The sequence below is a fragment of the Malus domestica genome, chromosome 13 (genome assembly GCF_042453785.1).
Source record: "Malus domestica chromosome 13, GDT2T_hap1".
Taxonomy (NCBI): domain Eukaryota; kingdom Viridiplantae; phylum Streptophyta; class Magnoliopsida; order Rosales; family Rosaceae; genus Malus; species Malus domestica.
This window is the reverse complement of record NC_091673.1, coordinates 3,283,445-3,302,491: the sequence shown is the minus strand read 5'-3', so window position 1 is coordinate 3,302,491 and position 19,047 is coordinate 3,283,445. Positions and strand designations below refer to the sequence as shown.

The following is a 19,047-nucleotide window of genomic DNA, read 5'->3' as shown; positions in this document are numbered from 1 at the left end:
CTTCTCAACTTCATTAACAACATTTGCTCGCCAAATGATTAGCAGAGAAGTTCCCATCACATGAAAATTACATCTCTCCCCACTTCAATTGTTTCACCAAACTGCAATTTTCTCTACTCACAAACCTGATATATAACCGACAACCCTCCAATGCTGTTCGCTGGCATTCGTCTTCCAACAATGGTTTCGATTTTGCTGGCTTTCGTTCTATGTTGCCTCAGCTTTCAAGTAATACTTACCGGTGCACAGACACCGGCAGCCGCACCCTCTACTTTGCCAGCTGCAACGCCCCCGCCTACTACCACACCTGCTGCACCGGCTACTCTGCCGACTACAACTCCACCACCTTCTACTGCACCAACCGCAGTAACACAACCGCCTGTAAATGCAGCAGCAACCCCAGCAACCCCACCAACCACCACACCTGCATCACCTTCCCCTAAGGTAGCACCATCCAAAAGCCCAGCAGTCCCACCCCCGCTACCCCAAAGTCCACCTGTGTCAACTCCATCACAGCCACCGAATCTGCCGCCATCACCACCTGTTTCGACACCAACATTGCCACCTCCTGTAGCTGCGCCACCTGCATCTCCAACACCAGTTCAAGCCCCAGCTCCTGTTAAAGCAACTCCTGCACCGGCACCAGCTAAAGTAGCACCAGTGCCCTCACCATCAAAAGCACCCCCAGTATCGGCGCCGGCACCAGTTATTGTGCCACCAGCTTCACAACCAGTGCAAGCACCGTCACCTGCTCCACCCAAACACAAGGGGAAGCACTGAAAGACAGTAATTATAAAATCTCAACTCAATAATCGAGTGAGTGGCGTGCATTAATATTTATAGGAGTACAAGTCATATATACATAGAACTAGGATTACAAGAAGTTGAATCAGGACAAAACACGATCTGCAGCAAGCGGTGCAGCAAGCGGTGAGGATTCCGTGTTGGACTGGGATTCAATGTTAGACTGGAATTCTATTGGTGTATGCATAGACTGAGTTGGAATCGGTTTATCACTCCCCCGCAAACGGACAGGGAGGGCACGAACTGGAAGTTTGGACAGCAAGAAGGCAAAACGAACTGCAGACAATCCCTTGGTAAGGAGATCAGCCAGCTGATCCGTGGAGGAGACATAGCAAACGATGAGCTCTTTACGAGTGACCTTTTCCCGAACATAGTGATAGTCAACCTCGACATGCCGCATGCGCTGGTGATAAACTGGATTGGAAGCGACGGAAATGGCACTAATGTTGTCGCACCAGATGCGGGGCGGAGCAAGAGGGAGATGAAGCTCGCGAAACAAGGTGCGATACCAAGAGAGAGCAGCGGCTGTATAGGCAAGCTGACGATATTCAGCTTCTGTACTTGAGCGCGAGACACCACGTTGCTTCTTGGAGCTCCACGAGATGAGGTTATCACCAAGGAATATACAGTAACCACCAGTGGAACGGCGATCGTCCGGATCACCAGCATAGTCCGCATCAGCATAGGCAGTGAGCTGAAGGGAACTCGAGCGATAAACAATCCCATGGTTTGGAGTAGCTTTAAGATAACGGAGTATTCGTTTAACCGCAACCCAATGTGTCGTTGTGGGCTTATGCATAAACTGACAAACCTGGTTAACGGCAAAGGCAATATCAGGACGAGTGAAGAGGAGATACTGCAAGGCACCCACAATGCTACGAAACTCGGTGATATCAGACAAGGGTTCACCATCAGAGAGACTGAGGCGTCGGCCACTAATGGCTGGGGTCGAAATGGGCTTGCATTCCAGCATGTTGGTGCGTTGGAGAAGATCAGTGATATACTTTGTCTGAGTAAGATGAAGACCCGTGCTAGTACGATGAACCTCCATACCTAAGAAATAATGAAGCGGTCCAAGATCCTTCATTGAAAATAATGTGCCCAACTGATGAATCAAACGAGTGATATGGTCCATGCTATTGCCAGTAATAAGAATGTCATCCACATAAATTAACAAGTAAATAACCACAGAACCATCAAAGAAAGTAAACAATGATGAATCTGCATGAGAAGATGCAAAACCCAAATTTTCCAAGTGATTGGAAAAACATTGAAACCAAGCACGAGGAGCTTGTTTAAGACCGTATAAAGAACGTTGCAATTTGCACACATGAGATGGACGTTGAGGATCAATGAATCCCGGTGGTTGCCGCATATAGACCTCTTCATTCAAAGAACCATGAAGGAATGCATTTTGGACATCAAGTTGTCGAAGAGGCCAATTGAAAATAATAGCAATGGAGAGAATTAAACGAATAGTCGCATGATTGACAACGGGACTAAATGTCTCACCGTAGTCTAAACCCTCTTGTTGATGAAACCCGTTAGCCACTAACCGTGCCTTGTAACGCTCAATTGAGCCATCAGAGCGTCGCTTGATTTTGTATACCCACTTATTAGGAAGAATATTCATAGTGGGTTGAAACGGAACCAAAGTCCAAGTGCCATTATGTTGTAAAGCATTGAATTCGTCAACCATCGCCTTTCTCCACTCGAAATCCTTATTAGCCTGACTAAAACATGTAGGCTCAACCAAGGCATTAGTAACAGTAGCAACATAAGTATATTTGGGATTAGGTTTGCAAATACCACTTTTGCCTCGAGTTACCATAGAATGGGACATGGCACTTTCCTCGGGAGTAGATGAAACCAATGGTGCGGGTGTGACTGGTGGCATGTTTGATGTAGGGACCGGCTCAAGAGAAGAACATGAGGGTATGGGAGGGATTGATGCAGGTGGGACAGGGGGCTGAGAAGTTTGGGGGCGTGGGGACCGGCGACTGTATACTTGGAGTGGACGTTGGGTAGAAGGCTGAGGAGGGGTAGGCACGGCTAAAGTAGTAGGAGGAGGTGGGTGCGGGATGGAGTGGGTGGCAGGAGTAGGGTTGTTGGATGGGCCAATCTCGAGAACGGGATCCACAGACGAGGAAAGCGGTGATGACGAAGTAACAATGGATTCTTGATATGGAAAACTGTTCTCATCAAACACGACATGGCGAGAAAGAAAGACACGTCCCGTAGAGGGATCCAAACATCTATAACCTTGATGATTTAATGAATATCCTAAGAAGACACACCGTTTTGAACGAAATTGTAATTTGTTAGTATTATAAGGACGCAAGTAGGGATAACAGGCACAACCAAAAACTTTGAAAAACAGATAATGAGGAGGTTTGTGAAATAATTTTTCATAAGGAGATATATGGTGTAAAAGACGAGTGGGCAAACGGTTAATGATATAATTAGCAGTATGAAAAGCTTCGGCCCAATACGGAGTAGGCAAACCGGATTGGGCTAAAAGAGTAAGCCCAGTCTCAACTAAATGACGATGTTTACGCTCGGCTAATCCGTTTTGTTCAGGGTGATGGGGACATGTAAGACGATGTAAAATACCATGGTCATTCAAAAATGTACTAAGGGCCTTATTAACAAATTCCCCACCACCATCGGTTTGAAAAGCTTTAATCTTAACAGTGAACATATTTTCAACCGAATTTTTAAAAGTAACAAATGTAGAAAAAACGTCGGATTTCGAACGCAAAGGATAAAACCAAGTATAACGAGAAAAATCATCCACAAACACCACATAATATTTAAAGCCAGAAACAGATAAAGATGGTGAAGTCCAAACATCGGAATGAATTAACGCTAAAGGAAAAGAAGACACAGATGTAGACAAAGAAAAGGGTAATTTATGACTTTTTCCTAGGGGACAAAATTGACAAAATTTATTTTGAAACGAGCCTTGAATGGGCAATTTATTGGCAGAAATTAAATGTTTTAAAATGGAAAACGAAGGATGACCTAGCCTACTATGCCACAAGGCATCAGTGACACGTTCACCTAATAAAGCAAAAACACCATGGGTTTGATGAGAGGGGTGACTAGAACACGGGTAGAGTCCATTGTTACTCCGGCCTTGTAAAAGGATCCTCCCCGTCCGTGAATCCTGCACACGATAAAAATGAGGATGTAAAGTAAAGAAGCAGTTATTATCATCCGAAAAACGGTTCAAAGAAATCACATTAGTTGATGCTTGGGGACAATAAAGGGTGTTAGGCAAACGAAAAGAAGCATATTTAGTGTTAAGGTACGAGTCACCAATTTTTGAGATGTTCAAACCTGGACCACCATGCACACCACGAATTTGATCGGTGCCATGATACTCACGAGGATTTTGGAGTTGGCTGACATCATTGGTTATGTGAGAATTGGCGCCGGAGTCAAAAAGCCATTGCGGGACAGAGGGTGCAGCGGTGGAAGCACGGGAAGATGGTGCAGCTGTGTAGGCTTGAAGACGAGAGGAGGGAACCCGACCTTCATAGGACAGATTGAGACGATTGAAGCAATCAATAGCCGAGTGCCCAAAGCGTTGACAAATCTGACATTGAAGACGCCCAGAGGAGGAAAAAACAGGCAAGGAACCAGGAGGAGTGCTGGAGCCAGGTGCGGGACCAAGAAGTCCATTGTAGGAAGAAGAGGACCCGCGGGAAGGGGTTGCAAATGTGGATGTTGCAGGTGCAGCAGACCCGGAGTCAGGAGCAGCCAAATGTGGGCGTGAGAAGTTACCAGCACCACCACGGGAGAAACTTCCACCACGTCCACCACGAAAAGAATTACCACGGCCACGGAAGCCACCGCGACCACCACGCACAGCAGCAAAAGCAGAGGTGCCGCTATCAGAGGGAAGAGAAAAGGCGTTGTAACGTTGCTCGGCACTCAGTAATAAAGCTTCCAAGGAATTGTAGTTGATGGGAGTGTCACGAGCCTGTGCGGAAGCAACAGTGGTCTCATATTGTGGACCTACTTTGCTCATAATAATTGCGACTAAGTCGGATTCAGAGACGGGGGCGCCAGAAAGAGCAAGGTTGTCGGCGATGGCGTTGACTTTGTCGAGATAGTCAGCGATAGAAAGATTACCACGAGCAGTAGTCATCAATTCTGTACGCATGTGGATAATACGATTTTGAGACGTAGAAGCATACCGTTCTTGAAGAGACGACCAGGCAGAAGCCGAATCAATTTTGTTGATGATTGTAGCAAGAACCTTGGGAGTAAGTGAACTCGTAATCCAAGAAAGGATCATCTGATCAGTCTGTATCCATTCAGTATATAATGGATTGACCTTGTCTGTGAGTTGACCATTGTCATCAAGAAGAAAAGCAGATGGGCAGTGATTTTCACCAGTAACATACGATAGTAAGTTGCGGCTGCGCAGCAAGGGAAGGAACTGAGCACGCCAGAGAGGGTAGTTGTTGCGGTCGAGCTTGATGGTGAGAAAATTCATGACAGAGGGAGCAGCAGTAGCAGAGGAAGAAGACGCCATAACTGTAGAAGACTGAGAGGAAAAGAGAAAGAAGAAGAAAAAAAAAATTATAATATGAACCTTTGTCGTGAGACGTAGGCTCTGGATACCATGAAAGACAGTAATTATAAAATCTCAACTCAATAATCGAGTGAGTGGCGTGCATTAATATTTATAGGAGTACAAGTCATATATACATAGAACTAGGATTACAAGAAGTTGAATCAGGACAAAACACGATCTGCAGCAAGCGGTGCAGCAAGCGGTGAGGATTCCGTGTTGGACTGGGATTCAATGTTAGACTGGAATTCTATTGGTGTATGCATAGACTGAGTTGGAATCGGTTTATCAAGCACAAGCACAAGCACAAGCACAAGCATCATCATCATCATGCACCAGCACCTGCACCAACTGTACAAAGTCCCCCAGCACCACCTACGGTGACAGATACAGAGGACGATACAACACCAGCCCCATCACCAAGTTTGAATTTGGTAAAGAATTTAACCAGCTCTTACTCTTATTACCATAGAACACCATATCTGCATGACGGAACTCAAATTTTATAGATGTTACTTTGACAACTTTGAAGTTTTTTCAATGACATTTCTCTTTTTTGTCTCATAGAACGGAGGAAATGCACTCCACCAGAAAGGAGGGATATCAGGATTCTGGGTTACGATCGGGTTAGCAATCACTATACTGCTGGCAATGACGGGCTAATATCAATCTTAGACGTTGAACTATGAATTTATTGGTACAATGCCAGAAGATTTTTTTCAAGAGAATATATTGCAAGAAGATGATTTTTTCACATGTACAACCCTAGTCTAAGAATCAATAATACAAAAGATGAACGATCAACATTTACCACTTTTTTGTTTACTTCGTGTTCAATATATCAAGGGAGATGAATTCCAACAACCGCCAAGAATTACTTTATCACAAAGACAACTCAAACGTAGCATAATGAATTCAATGTCGGATCAAACTTCATCCGCATTTGTATCCACATCGAAATCCTCCCTTAAGTCATACTCAACCACAAGGCCAAGATTATTGCACGTGGATGTAACCTGTGAGTTCTATTAGCTTATGTGTATAGCTAAATGCTTTCTTCTGGATATTTACACTGATGTGTGTATCAGAGTGGAAGAATTACGGGATTCAACTGCCCATGCAGAAATGATATGCATACGGGAAGCTTCAAATGTTCTTCGGTCATGGAGGCTTTCGGTAATTTCTCTGTTATTTAGTTGTTAGTACCCATTTCCATATATATATACACGCATATTGATGATCTGAAGGGACATATTCTAGTCATGGAATCATGCTTTTCTTCCTCTCCATTAAAAATTCCCTTCTGGCTTCTGTGTCTGCATGATGACATTGCAAAGTTAGAGAGCAGTCTTTCTTTTTTCATTAAACGTCAAATATCTGCATTTCTATTGGATATTAAAAAACTCCCTAAGTTGTAAAGTGGAAGCCATGTCAGTCACATTTATCATGAAATTTATACAATGATAACACCATTCGTAACTGTGGAAGTGTTTTGTTGACATTGGTTTATATGTAACTCAACTTACTACTTACCGATGAAGGAAGCCAGGGCATCCCACCTTAGACTTAACTCTTGTTTTCTGATGTCTCAGGAGACTACTCTGTATGTAACACTTGAACCGTGCCCAATGTGTGCTGGAGCAATACTCCAAGCAAGAGTCGACACTGTTGTATGGCGAGCTCCAAATAAGCTTCTCGGAGCTGATGGCAGCTGGATAAGGTATGCGAGTTGTGCCCTTCTAAGTAACCCCTAACTGGATAAGGTATGCGAATTGTGTTATTCAATTGCTCCTTATCTTATCAACCTGTAAATATGCTTGCAGACTTTTTCCTGATGGGGGTGAAGGAAATAGCTCGAAGCTCGGAACACTCGGAAAAACCAGCTCCTCCTGTCCACCCATTCCACCCAAATATGACAATCCAACGTGGCGTGTTGGCATCGGATTGTGCAGATATAATGCAGCAATTCTTCCAGTTGAGGAGAAGGAAGAAGGAAAAGCAAGCAGACCCGGCAGCGCCCCCGCGTCTTCATCGAATTTCTCTCCATCCATCAAAGTTACTTACGAAGATGCATCGCATCTTCCACATAATGTTCTGTTTGTAAGAGTTCAAAGACTGTTAGTTTGATGAATGTACAAATCTGTGTCGAATGTTGGCGAAATTTAGTTGTCTTTCTTTCAGTTAGTCCGAAAATTTTGCCAAATTATATCTACCAGTATAATTAGATTTCACTGGCGATCCGACTATGAGCTATGACTATGTCAATTGCATGATGTCAAATGGGATGACTATAGATTATGGGACCATCCGGCAAATTTAAAAAAAAAAACTTGGAAATTATAAAAGCACTTTTCAAAGAAGCCCTTATCAATTTGTTTTAAAAAGCTGTATGAATTTTTAATAAACATTTAATTGCGATTTTAACAAAAGCGTGTTCCAAAAGTATTTACAGAAACCTAGCATTACAAGCAAGGCCGCGTAAATGGGACAATGCTCTAGGGTACTTTCTTAGGTGAGTATTCAGTACTTCGGATATTTTAGGGAATGTGCTATTCACACACCACATTTCACTTCTCATACACCCCTTGAGAATTTCTGTCATTTGATCTTCTTCAATTCATCCAATCCGACTGCTGAAAATCAAAAAGGTGTGTGAGAAGTAAAATGGGATGTGTGGATATCACACCCCTATTTTAACCGTTAGATCTTTATTTGAAAATACAAAAATAAAGATCTAAAAACAGTTAAAACGCCCAAAGTACCCGATACACCGGAGCATCCAATTTTTTTTTATGTTCTAGATAGTGTCTTTTTTTTTTTTTTTAATTTATTTAATTTTAAATATAGCTTTTATTCATGATATTCACGTTGGATTATTGTTGGCCTTCGTTTGCCCATCCTTTGTTTTAATCACAGTGCCTCCAACCTCCCTTCGACAGTAAGCCATTACCAAATGAATGATAAACAAACAAATAAATGCCGTGCGGTCATCTGCGCTTAACAGGAGAGTAACTTGCATGAGACAGTACTGCCATGGCAACGTCCCGTGTTACGAAGGGTGTTGAATTGAGGATTGAGGACGTTGCTTTCAGAAAGGACGGATAGACACCTCCTACCAGAGTTAAGCTTTGCTGTTAAGATCAAAAATAGACGTTTCTTCTACATTTGTGCCGCGAGACTTTTGTCAATTTCTTGGCCAGCTTCTCAACTTCATTAACAACATATGCTCGCCAAATGATTAGCAGAGAAGTTCCCATCACATGAAAATTACATCTCTCCCTACTTCAATTGTTTCACCAAACTGCAATTTTCTCTCCTCACAAACCTAATATATAACCGACAACCCTCCGATGCTGTTCCCTGGAATTCGTCTTCCAAAAATGGTTTCGATTTTGCTGGCTTTCGTCCTATGTTGCCTCAGCTTTCAAGTAATCCTTACCGGTGCACAGACACCGGCAGCCGCACCCTCTACTTTGCCAGCTGCAACGCCCCCGCCTACTACCACACCTGCTGCACCGGCTACTCTGCCGACTACAACCCCACCACCTTCTACCGCACCAACCGCAGTAACACAACCGCCTGTAAATGCAGCAGCAACCCCACCAATCACCACACCCGCATCACCTTCCCCTAAGGTAGCACCATCCAAAAGCCCAGCAGTCCCACCCCCGCTACCCCAAAGTCCACCTGTGTCAACTCCATCACAGCCACCGAATCTGCCGCCATCACCACCTGTTTCGACACCAACATTGCCGCCTCCTGTAGCGGCGCCACCTGCATCTCCAACACCAGTTCAAGCCCCAGCCCCTGTTAAAGCAACTCCTGCACCGGCACCAGCTAAAGTAGCACCAGTGCCCTCACCATTAAAAGCACCCCCAGTATCCGCGCCAGCACCGGTTATTGTGCCACCAGCTTCACAACCAGTGCAAGCACCATCACCTGCTCCACCCAACCACAAGGGGAAGAACAAGCACAAGCACAAGCACAAGCATCATCATCATGCACCAGCACCTGCACCAACTGTACAAAGTCCCCCAGCACCACCTACGGTGACAGATACAGAGGACGATACAACACCGGCCCCATCACCAAGTTTGAATTTGGTAAAGAATTTAACCAGCTATTACTCTTATTACCATAGAACACCATATTTGCATGATGGAACTCAAATTTTACAGATGTTACTTAACAACTTTAAAGTTTTTTCCATGACCTTTCTCTTTATTGTCTCATAGAATGGAGGAAATGCACTCCACCAGAAAGGAGGGATATCAGGATTCTGGGTTACGATCGGGTTAGCAATCACTATACTGCTGGCAAAGACAGGCTAAAGTTCTTACCAATCTTAGACGTTGAACTATGAATTTATTGGTACAGTGCCAGAAGAAATTTTTTTTAAGAGAATATATTGCAATAAGATGATTTTTTCATATGTACAACCCTAGATCTAAGAATCAATCATACAAAAGATGAACGATCAACATTTACCACTTTTTTGTTTACTTCGTGTTCAATATATCAAGGGAGATGAATTCCAACAACCGCCAAGAATTACTTTATCACAAAGACAACTCAAAAGTAGCATAATGAATTCAATGTCGGATCAAACTTCATCCGCATTTGTATCCACATCAAAATCCTCCCTTAAGTCATACTCAACCACAAGGCCAAGATTATCAACTAACTTGTGATACTTTTGACACCCTGCACACTGATGAGAAGCAGTGCTAATTAGTCAGATGAACCTAAAACTTGTTTCTTACTTTTAGATTAAGAGAACTAGAAGCAACTTTGAAACCGACCGCTTAACATAATCCTTAATTTTTATATGCTTTTTTCTAAGGACTATATAGAAAAGTATCAAAATATCAACAAATTGACAGAAAAAAAGTTTAACAGGTTTTTCATCATCAAGAACAAACAACACTGAATCTTATATCAATCAACAAGAGGAATAAGTACCTGTACGTAAATAAGCCCCCGCTCATAAGCCAATCGATTGACGAGTCTATTTGTCCTTTCACCACACAAATTACAAGTAAATTTCACAAGCAAGCTTCTTCTTGGAAGTTGTATGTCAATCGTAGCATCCTTCGAAAATTCGAAAAGGGCATCCAAGAAACAGAACCCAAGTTAAGAAGTTAACACATCCAAGCAATGACAAAACACACACATACGTTGACATGATAACATATGTCACATTGGTCTCAAAAAGCTTGTAAGAAAAATTAAATGACTACGAGCAATATCGATACGAAAAAGACAATGATTCTATCAAATTACACTCGAATCGCATATTTTTTTATACCGTATTCGGATTATTGGGTTCCCATTCTGCGTCCGTCTCAGAATTGCCACTCATCAACCCAGAAACAGCCAGCACCACATAGCCCCTCTTTGGTGCTACACCTGCCGTATGGGAAATTCTTGAGCTGAAATTAAAGATTTAAACTTTAGCATAAACATATATGTGGACGAAGAAAAATGAAAAATTGAAAGAAACCCAGAAGAGCCAATTCACCAGAGAGGGTTTCTTCGTCCGTGGGTTGAGGACCAGGAGAGGCCGACGGTAGGGTTTTTCTGGGAAGCAGAAAACGGTCGGAAAAAGGAAATGGTTTTGTTAGGGTTAGTTATGAGAGGCAAGAGGGATGGAATGGCGGGGGAGAAACCGCAGGCGGTTGGTGTCGCCGCCATTGATGTAGCTCTGTAGACTGTACGCAATTTTCTCTGTTTTGTTTCCGATTGCAATTGCAAGAATGTATTTGATTTTGGGCAAATCAATTGGGTTTTTGCCACGTGTTATATGGAAAAGGCTGAGTTGTGCAACCAATTAGAAAATTTTTATTGTAACCGAAACACGTGTGATATATCACAAATATATATAATGACACGTGATATATCATTCCGTATTACGGTCACATTAAAAAATCTCTCGCAACTAACAATCCTTAAACCTCCAAAATCCAAATTATGACACGACCCAACTTGGATTCAGAGAAATTTCTTAAGTGAAACCGTTTTGATCATGTGACTTACTGACAAGATGCATAAACTAGTTAACTAGGCAGCCACTTGTATTTTCGTCTCACCCATTCTCCGATTAACTACTCGGCAATTTGAGGTTCCCTTCGTTGATGTATTTGCAGCAATGAGTGAAGTGAACTGTGCAGTACTAATGTATATGCACTTTGCATCAATTTTCTTTTCCTTTCATTGATGAAGGAATTCTTTCTATGTACAAGTATGAACAAATGTTCTCCCGATCGAACCAAAAGAGATTACACAGTTGATGTGTCTTATTACACCAACTTTGGAATGAGCTTTCAACAAGATTCCTCCTCTTGGAAACATTTGTTCTGAAAACGCCTAAACATCGAATTCTATATGCAACTGTTGCCAATGGGGGCGTCAGTCCTGATCATCCACTTCATGAAAAGGCAGTGGTACTGTCTTAACTGCTCTAAACTTGCCTGCATTATTCAGATGCTCATTCTCTAACCTGAACCATTCGAACATATCGTGCGTTAGAGATATTGAAATCGAAAAAGGGTAATTTCAGTTTCATGTCAAATTCTGCATATGGCTGCAGATGTAGACTGAAAAGAATAAGAATCGTAGGAATTTAAGGGTTTTTCTTTACCTGAAAAAGTTCCACAACCCTCTTCTGATGACTTCAAGAGCTGCCAAAAACAGCCCGGTTACCCTGTAATCTACATGTCCAAAACTTGAATGGAGAACAGTTTGCATCCAAGCTAGCCTGAGAATAAGGTTCAATCCCTGCAGATATAGCATCCAAAACATTCGTCAAACACCGGATTTGAAACCCGATAAAATTTATAACCTAGAAAGAAAACACAAAATTTGTTTCGATGATGTGCGTGCAACTTCTCAGACAACATCTAATCCTTTGCTGTCATGTTGTCCTCTTTGAATAGACTGGGAATCTTTTATCATGACATTTACCAGAATTTTATTTCGAGAATAAGTTCATTCTCGGTTGCTTGCCACACAAGAAAAATCTTGTTCTCCAAATTTGTGATTTGTTTGAGGGGGACATGGCAATTACCATTGAGATGTAGTATATGAACTTTCGGCGAATCATTAATTCGTTCCTAAGCAAAGGATTCTTGGAATTCATTTGTAGCAAACCCCAATCCTTTACAAAGTCCCAATACAATTGGTAAATTGTTGCGAAAGTTGATATGATCACGACAAGACAGAGCCATCCAATGCTCCTTTCTTTCTCATAAGCTACTTTAGCTACTGCTGCTAACATTGCTGACACATATTTGCCTAGATTCACAAGGTGGCTTGTGTGTCCCTCATCAAACCACCGCCGAGCACACTGAAAATCCAATTTAACAAAATCTTTGTCAGATGTCGAAGAAAAGAGACGGTAAAGATTATAGCAGATGGCCGAAGAGCCTAATTTGTATACCTGCATTGCTCTCCAGTAATAAGGTAGGAAGGACACGGCATAGGCAAGATCTCGGTAATGCCCCGCCCTCATGCAGTAGCCATAGTCCTGAGTTTTGTAGCTTCCGGTTATGTAGTAACACGCCACATACTCGAGGTTCCTAAGCATCGGAACCTGAATACAGATAAATCTATTGTTATGACGAATCGGAAAAGTTTATAACTTGAGGAACGAATATATTTGATTTGGCGCTGAATGATACCTGACTACAAAGTTGATCTGCCATGAAGAAGTCCAGCATGACAACCTGCAGACAGCAAACAGAAACTAATTAGAAACATGATTTAATTGGTCTAATATGGTTTTAGCTGTTACTAAAAATGTTTTGTTTTAATCATGTTGAAGAGATGCAGTACTGTTAGAACCCCATTCTGTCCCACATCGGACAGAGGAAAGGGCAAAAACCCATTTATATAGAATTACCCTGCTCTAACTAACACCGAAACCTTTTGTGATAAAACCTCACACCTGAGGATTATGTAGGTGGTTAAGTGAGGACAGTATCGGTGCTGTTGGAGTGGGCCATCGGCCCGTCAACCTGAAAAATTTCCACATGGTATCAGAGCCAAGGGGCAGGCCCATACTGCCACGTGATTGGGTGGGTCCCCATTGGTCCCGCGCGATTGGGTGAGTCCCGACATGGCTCCACGTGGTTGCCGATGTGTGGAATTTCACGTGAGACCCCAGTGTGGCCCATAAATGGGGTCTCACGTGCAGGGGAGGAGTGTTAGAACCCCATTCTGTCCCACATCGGACAGAGGAAAGGGCAAAAACCCATTTATATAGACCCCACTCTAACTAACATCGAGGCCTTTTGTGATATAACCCCACACTTGAGGATTGTGTAGGTAGTTAAGTGAGGACATTATCGGTGTTGTTGGAGCGGGTCCTCGGCCTGTCGACCTAAAAAATTTCCACAAGTACCTTGTACAGAGGCGACAGAATGATATTTCTTAGGACACGAAGAAGGCGGAAACGGGTTGATCGGTAAATGATGTTGAAGGGGCACACAAGTAGTAGTAAAAACACCTGCACATGTAGAAGAAAAGTTAAAACCTGATTAATATTTACTGTACATATGGATTATTTGATCTTCCTTTTATGATTTATCATGTCATGAGTTGAAGAATTTACCAACAAAAGAAGGCCAGGAATTGCTTGAACTTGGGCATATGAGTAGCCTTTTGTTAGCAGTAACAAATGAACACACATGACTCCGACCACCGTAGTCAACGACATGGTGCAGATCAAGAATACATCTCTGTACTTTAGCTCCTTCGTCTGGGACAGTTCAAAGATGAAACTGTAATTTATACGCGCCTTTCTCCACGCAAAAATGTTGCAGCCGTATAAGAAGAAGTGTAGAAACAGTAGGCTGAACATGCTGCAAAAACAAAACAAAAAGAGTTTAGTTCTCTAGCCTCTCCTTGTTTACATCGAAGTATCAAACATTTTTTAAGACTCTGTTCAAATTATTTGCAGCAATGCTTACCTAAGTACAGGGTAGGCAGTTTCCATGTAGACTGAATTTGGCTGCCGTTTGTACAATCCCGTTATATGAGCCATAATGACATATCCAGTTAAGAGTGCGATAAAACATCCCGTAAATAAACCTGATAATTATAATTAAAGAAGATGAGTCACCTGAGTAGTTAGTCATTGCAGTCCAATGTGTCACACATATTTATCAAGTTCATATATCATGTATGAGTAGAAACGTTCACAATGTAATGCAACCTATATTTTGTGTTCCACTTCTTTTTTTGCTAGGCAAAAAAACAAATATCATTACCAAATATTCCCGTTCGATATTATGATTTTTACTCGAAAATTAATTTCTAAAGATTGAATCTACTCTGATCCGAACTAATTACCTTGTTCTCTCTCACCACTCGGACTAACCTTGAAGACTTGTGGGTTATTAAGCAGTGTACATGCGAGTAGCTCCGTTCCGCACCGAGGAAATAAAATCTTGCTGCCCTCTAGAGTCTAGATGTTGATGTCCCTTTTTAGGGTTCTACCTTCGTACAATAAAAAAGTTGTCCAAAAAATAACAATGGCAGTAGCGACCTATGCTTTATTTCCCACCCAAAAAGTGGACAAGGCACAGCCTTGTGTTTCAAAACCCTAGTGGCCTATTGGGTCCGTACACTTTTGGTTTCTTAATCTTGTATGGTCACAAAATGGAGAATTTTCAATGGTATTGAGTACGCGGTTGGTACGCAAATGTAGTAATATAATTAGTTTGAAACTTGAATTTTTTAAATAATTGTATTATGACACTTAACGTATTGAACTATTTCCTGACACACGAAAAAATCTCTCCACAAAATGAACAAACTTTTAAGCTCCAGGGCTAAAGTTGCGTAAAGGAGAACCACTTAGGTACTTTAATTTTTATCTTTAAAATAATGTTCATCCAAGTTTGTTGTAATTTGGCATAACATACCCCTTGTGGTCACTTTTCACAAAAAAATTGTACTTACCAATGAAAAATGTTACAGAATGTGATTCTTTACGCTCAGTCGGTTTAAGATACTTTATGGCCTTTCGCCGGTCTTCTTCAGCGAAGTGTTTGGTGAAAAGCTCCTCAACTTCATCTCCTAAGTTCATCACCTGTCATTTTTTAAACTAATAAGCAAAAATACTATTGACCTGCAAAGTTAACTTTTGCCAGTTTCCGTATCAGACAAGCATATCTGGGTTCGATTTTTACGAATTTAATGGCATCCATTGTGCAGTCACAAACTGCAGGATCAATGGCCACTTGAAATTGTCGGGAAAATATTTGGACGAAATGACAGAAAGTGGCCAACATTTGAACATGATCCAATCAAAAGATCATGCAAAAATTTACTAAAACATAGCGAGCATGATGGGAATCAGATATTTACTTAGTGTTCGAAGACGTTTTAGGATTCATACAGCCTACTCTACTTAGTGGAATAAAGCTTGATTGTTGATGTTATTCTTCGAAAATTCAAAAAATTAGGGTTTGTCAAGTACCTTATCTGAGCTGTTGAAATAGGAACTCTCCACAACTTTTAGATAAATCGGAAGAACTTGTTTTCCAGTGACCTGAAAAAGAAAAGAAGAAAAAATCAATTTAATTACGTAAGCAAAAAGATGAATTAAAAGTTATGCATTTTACTTACTTTGTCAAACTTCTTTAAAATCTTTATAAAAGCAAGCATGTTCAAGTTCCTGAAAATTTGACAACACGTAAGCTTCCCCTGCATCATCGAATAACAACTCCAAATTTGTTTATCTTTTTAACTAAAAGATTTTACCTGTAAGTTTTGAGGTATCCCAACCCTTTGTAGAGCTCGACGAAAGCTCCTCGGATCATTTTTTCCGCATGATGCAACTTAGTTTTGTTGATGTGCAGCTTACCACTGTCTGCGCCGCATTTTTTCGAGGACTGATTCACCAGATCTTCCCAAACTATGTAACTGATCGCTGAGAAAGTGCGCGACGGGGTTGTTAGAGGAATGTTTATCTTCAAGTTCTTCCCTTGGAAGCTGAAAGAACGACTTGACATGCTCCTTAGCTTTCCACCATCTTCACTTTTCGTTCTAATTGATTTTCCCAATTCACCGGATATCGTGCCTTCCGAGTATGCCGTTCCTTCCGAGTTTGCCACTTCATTTTTCTCCAAGTCTTCTGTGCAGTCTTGCAGCTGTTCTTGCTCTGTTTTATCCTTAACAGAATCCTCATCTGTATCCAAGAAACAGAGCCATCAGAAACTAAGTATAGATAATCGCTTTTTTGATTCTATAATTTTGGTAAAGAATGAAACGATTTAAGGTACGTTTACTGAAATAGATAGCAAACTAGAAATAATATAAATGGAACACAATGATCATTTGTTCTAGCGACAGTCAATCTCCGCATTGCTAAAGGAGGTAGTGAAGAAAAATATTCAGAGAAACAATCTAAATGGGATATGCCAAAACGTATAACTAAAACATGTACGATGTATGCGTGTGTGTATATGCAGATTTTGCACATTCGACTGAAAACTAAAACGAAATTGAAGATTTACCAGATGTGAAGGAGACTGACATGGAAATATCCTCCTTGGAATTCAGCGCAAAAGCTCCTTTGCCGCGCTGTTTCTTGAAGGCGGTTTTGAGCTCAATGAGTATATCCATTTGTTTCTTCAAGGACTCCCCTCTCTCCATGAACTCTTTCTCCTTTGTTCTGAAAAACTGATTCACCTTGTTGAGCTGAAGGTCGAGGAATGAGAAAAACTCTTTCGCAGCATTAGTATCAGCAAACTGCTCTAACAATTCAGTCTCATACATGTCTCCCTTGCTTGCTGATGAGGCAAGCTTCCTGTGAACCTGGTACATAATTATAAGACGCACATTAATTCATACGCATTCGAAACATGATTTAAAATTTAACCAGAAAACAAACATAATGATAGGGTTCGGAAGAGAGAATGAGTACATGTATGAGGTCATGTTCTCTATGTGGATGGCCAAAAGGAGTGAACTTCCTAATGGAAGTGACGAGAGTGTTGGATAAAGACGAGCTATTTTGGTGATTAGTAGGTGAGTTTTTGTTGTTGTTAGAGTCAAGGAGATTGATTTTTTTGAGGTCCTTCTTGAGCTGCCAGTAATCGACGAATGCATCCTTCCATTCAGGGACGAGCTGCCCTTCGAATTGCTTGGAGAACTTCACCATTTTCTCTCTTTGAGTTTTGAGTTCTGAGAGAGAAGGATAACGAAGAAGCTCTAGTTCTCGTTGTTATTTATGGGGGTTGGAAAAAAAGGAACTTTTTATCGATGTCTCATACCAAATTCTCTAAAAGCACATTCTAAAATGGGATGTGCTATCCACACACCCCATTTTACTTCTCACACATCCCTTGATAATTTTGCTTTTATACCATCACCATATGCTTCCTCCACTTGAAAGGGTATAGTAACTAGCTTCACCGGAAAGTAAACCGAATCGCCACCGGATGCTACGACTATCTCGGCCAACTTGTGCTCATGAAGATTTTAAAATGGTGGGAATTTAGAGTGGCATGGAGAGGGGAACAAATCCAATTCAAATATATATATAGAGAAAAGAATAATGGCTCTTATAAGATGGCATAGTTTGTAATTAAGGAAGATTAGCAAAGTTGTTGTCTTTTTCTTTTCTGTATCCTTAATTACTACCAATACCCTTTGTTTCTCAAATATTATGCATATGATCAAAGGGTAGTTTAGACACTTTGGAAGTTGGAAGCTGCAGTGGCCCATAAGATCTGCTTAATTATTTGTGAAAGTGAAGCTTATTGGCTAAAATATTTATAAGCACACCAAGGTTAGCTCCAATTAGACCAGCCTGATGTCCACTAATTGAAGCTAACTAGAGTTTCAATATTTTTTCTTGCCTTTCATTAAGCAATCAATACTTTTATTTGCAGTATATAAAGTAGAGATTATCATCTTATACAAGATCACCATGATCATATATATATATATAAGTTACTTCAAATATAAGCAACAGTAAAGACTTCAGGTTGCAAACTTGTAGACTTTGTTGTATGATATACATGCCAAAAAAAAAAAATTATGTCCTTAATTTCTGGAACCAATGTGAAATGGTGAATGAAAATAAATAAATGTATATGAATCCATTGTTGTAGCAGATATGTGTTAGCATTTTGGACGGAGGAAGATCTTGTATTCTAAATGTTACATGTTCACGATGCTTGACATAATATGCAATGAATTAGGTCTTTGAGGTTCTTGGGAATTTTGAAACGTAATTTACATATGATAAAATGATTTATATTAAACAAAACGATTGTGATATTATTTTAAAATAAGATATGAACTAAATACACTGGCTCTAATACATTATCAACAAATTAAGCTAATTGCAAGTACCTCTACTACTAGGGTGGTGGTTTTTTTTAATAAGTTCAATGACTTAGGAGAGATTAGCTCTTCGGCAATAGTCGCGTGCGAGGCACATATCCTCTTCCGTAAGGGTGCGAACTATTACACCTAGATACCCCATGCCCGTCCCTTCTCCACCATTTTTATTAATAAATAAAAAAAGGAAAGTATACGAAAAAATTATAAGCTGCCGCGCCCGGGGGGGTTCTAAGCCAAAACCCATAATGACCAAATGATCAATGAAACCTATAATAAGGACAAAAGGAAATATCATGAGC

General features: G+C 41.1%; 5 protein-coding genes across 6 annotated transcripts; 3 read left to right on the top strand and 2 right to left on the bottom strand.

Annotated features, from left to right (window-relative positions):
• On the top strand, positions 1–6,202 carry LOC103414421 (lysine-rich arabinogalactan protein 19-like). Its single transcript, XM_070810994.1, has 3 exons — positions 1–777; positions 5,686–5,823; positions 5,957–6,202. Exons 1-3 carry the CDS (start codon positions 151–153, stop codon positions 6,050–6,052), a joined length of 861 nt encoding a protein of 286 aa, XP_070667095.1. The 5' UTR covers positions 1–150; the 3' UTR covers positions 6,053–6,202.
• A 64-nt stretch (positions 6,203–6,266) lies between these two features.
• Positions 6,267–7,573, top strand: LOC139190621 (tRNA(adenine(34)) deaminase, chloroplastic-like). 2 transcript variants are annotated; one of them, XM_070810996.1, is made up of 4 exons: positions 6,267–6,407; positions 6,478–6,565; positions 6,982–7,109; positions 7,213–7,573. In XM_070810996.1, the coding sequence occupies exons 2-4, from the start codon at positions 6,515–6,517 to the stop codon at positions 7,514–7,516; spliced, it is 483 nt and encodes a 160-aa protein (XP_070667097.1). In that variant the 5' UTR covers positions 6,267–6,407; positions 6,478–6,514; the 3' UTR covers positions 7,517–7,573. The 2 variants fall into 2 exon arrangements, with proteins under 2 accessions (XP_070667097.1, XP_070667096.1); XM_070810995.1 differs by having other exon boundaries at positions 6,283–6,565.
• A 605-nt stretch (positions 7,574–8,178) lies between these two features.
• Positions 8,179–9,930, top strand: LOC103423765 (lysine-rich arabinogalactan protein 19-like). Its single transcript, XM_008361971.4, has 2 exons — positions 8,179–9,492; positions 9,625–9,930. The coding sequence occupies exons 1-2, from the start codon at positions 8,740–8,742 to the stop codon at positions 9,718–9,720; spliced, it is 849 nt and encodes a 282-aa protein (XP_008360193.2). The 5' UTR covers positions 8,179–8,739; the 3' UTR covers positions 9,721–9,930.
• LOC103423888 (uncharacterized) lies at positions 9,860–11,232 on the bottom strand. The gene is made up of 4 exons (XM_008361965.4): positions 10,911–11,232; positions 10,698–10,821; positions 10,352–10,480; positions 9,860–10,100 (listed from the first exon to the last, which is right to left on the bottom strand). Exons 1-4 carry the CDS (start codon positions 11,081–11,083, stop codon positions 9,993–9,995), a joined length of 534 nt encoding a protein of 177 aa, XP_008360187.1. The 5' UTR covers positions 11,084–11,232; the 3' UTR covers positions 9,860–9,992.
• A 344-nt stretch (positions 11,233–11,576) lies between these two features.
• Positions 11,577–17,906, bottom strand: LOC103423887 (phosphate transporter PHO1 homolog 1-like). Its single transcript, XM_008361964.4, has 14 exons — positions 17,322–17,906; positions 16,912–17,212; positions 16,157–16,583; positions 16,022–16,070; positions 15,873–15,944; positions 15,353–15,482; positions 14,359–14,479; positions 14,001–14,250; positions 13,791–13,895; positions 13,069–13,113; positions 12,828–12,980; positions 12,456–12,734; positions 12,030–12,166; positions 11,577–11,888 (listed from the first exon to the last, which is right to left on the bottom strand). The coding sequence occupies exons 1-14, from the start codon at positions 17,556–17,558 to the stop codon at positions 11,798–11,800; spliced, it is 2,397 nt and encodes a 798-aa protein (XP_008360186.2). The 5' UTR covers positions 17,559–17,906; the 3' UTR covers positions 11,577–11,797.
• Positions 17,907–19,047: the final 1,141 nt, after the last annotated feature.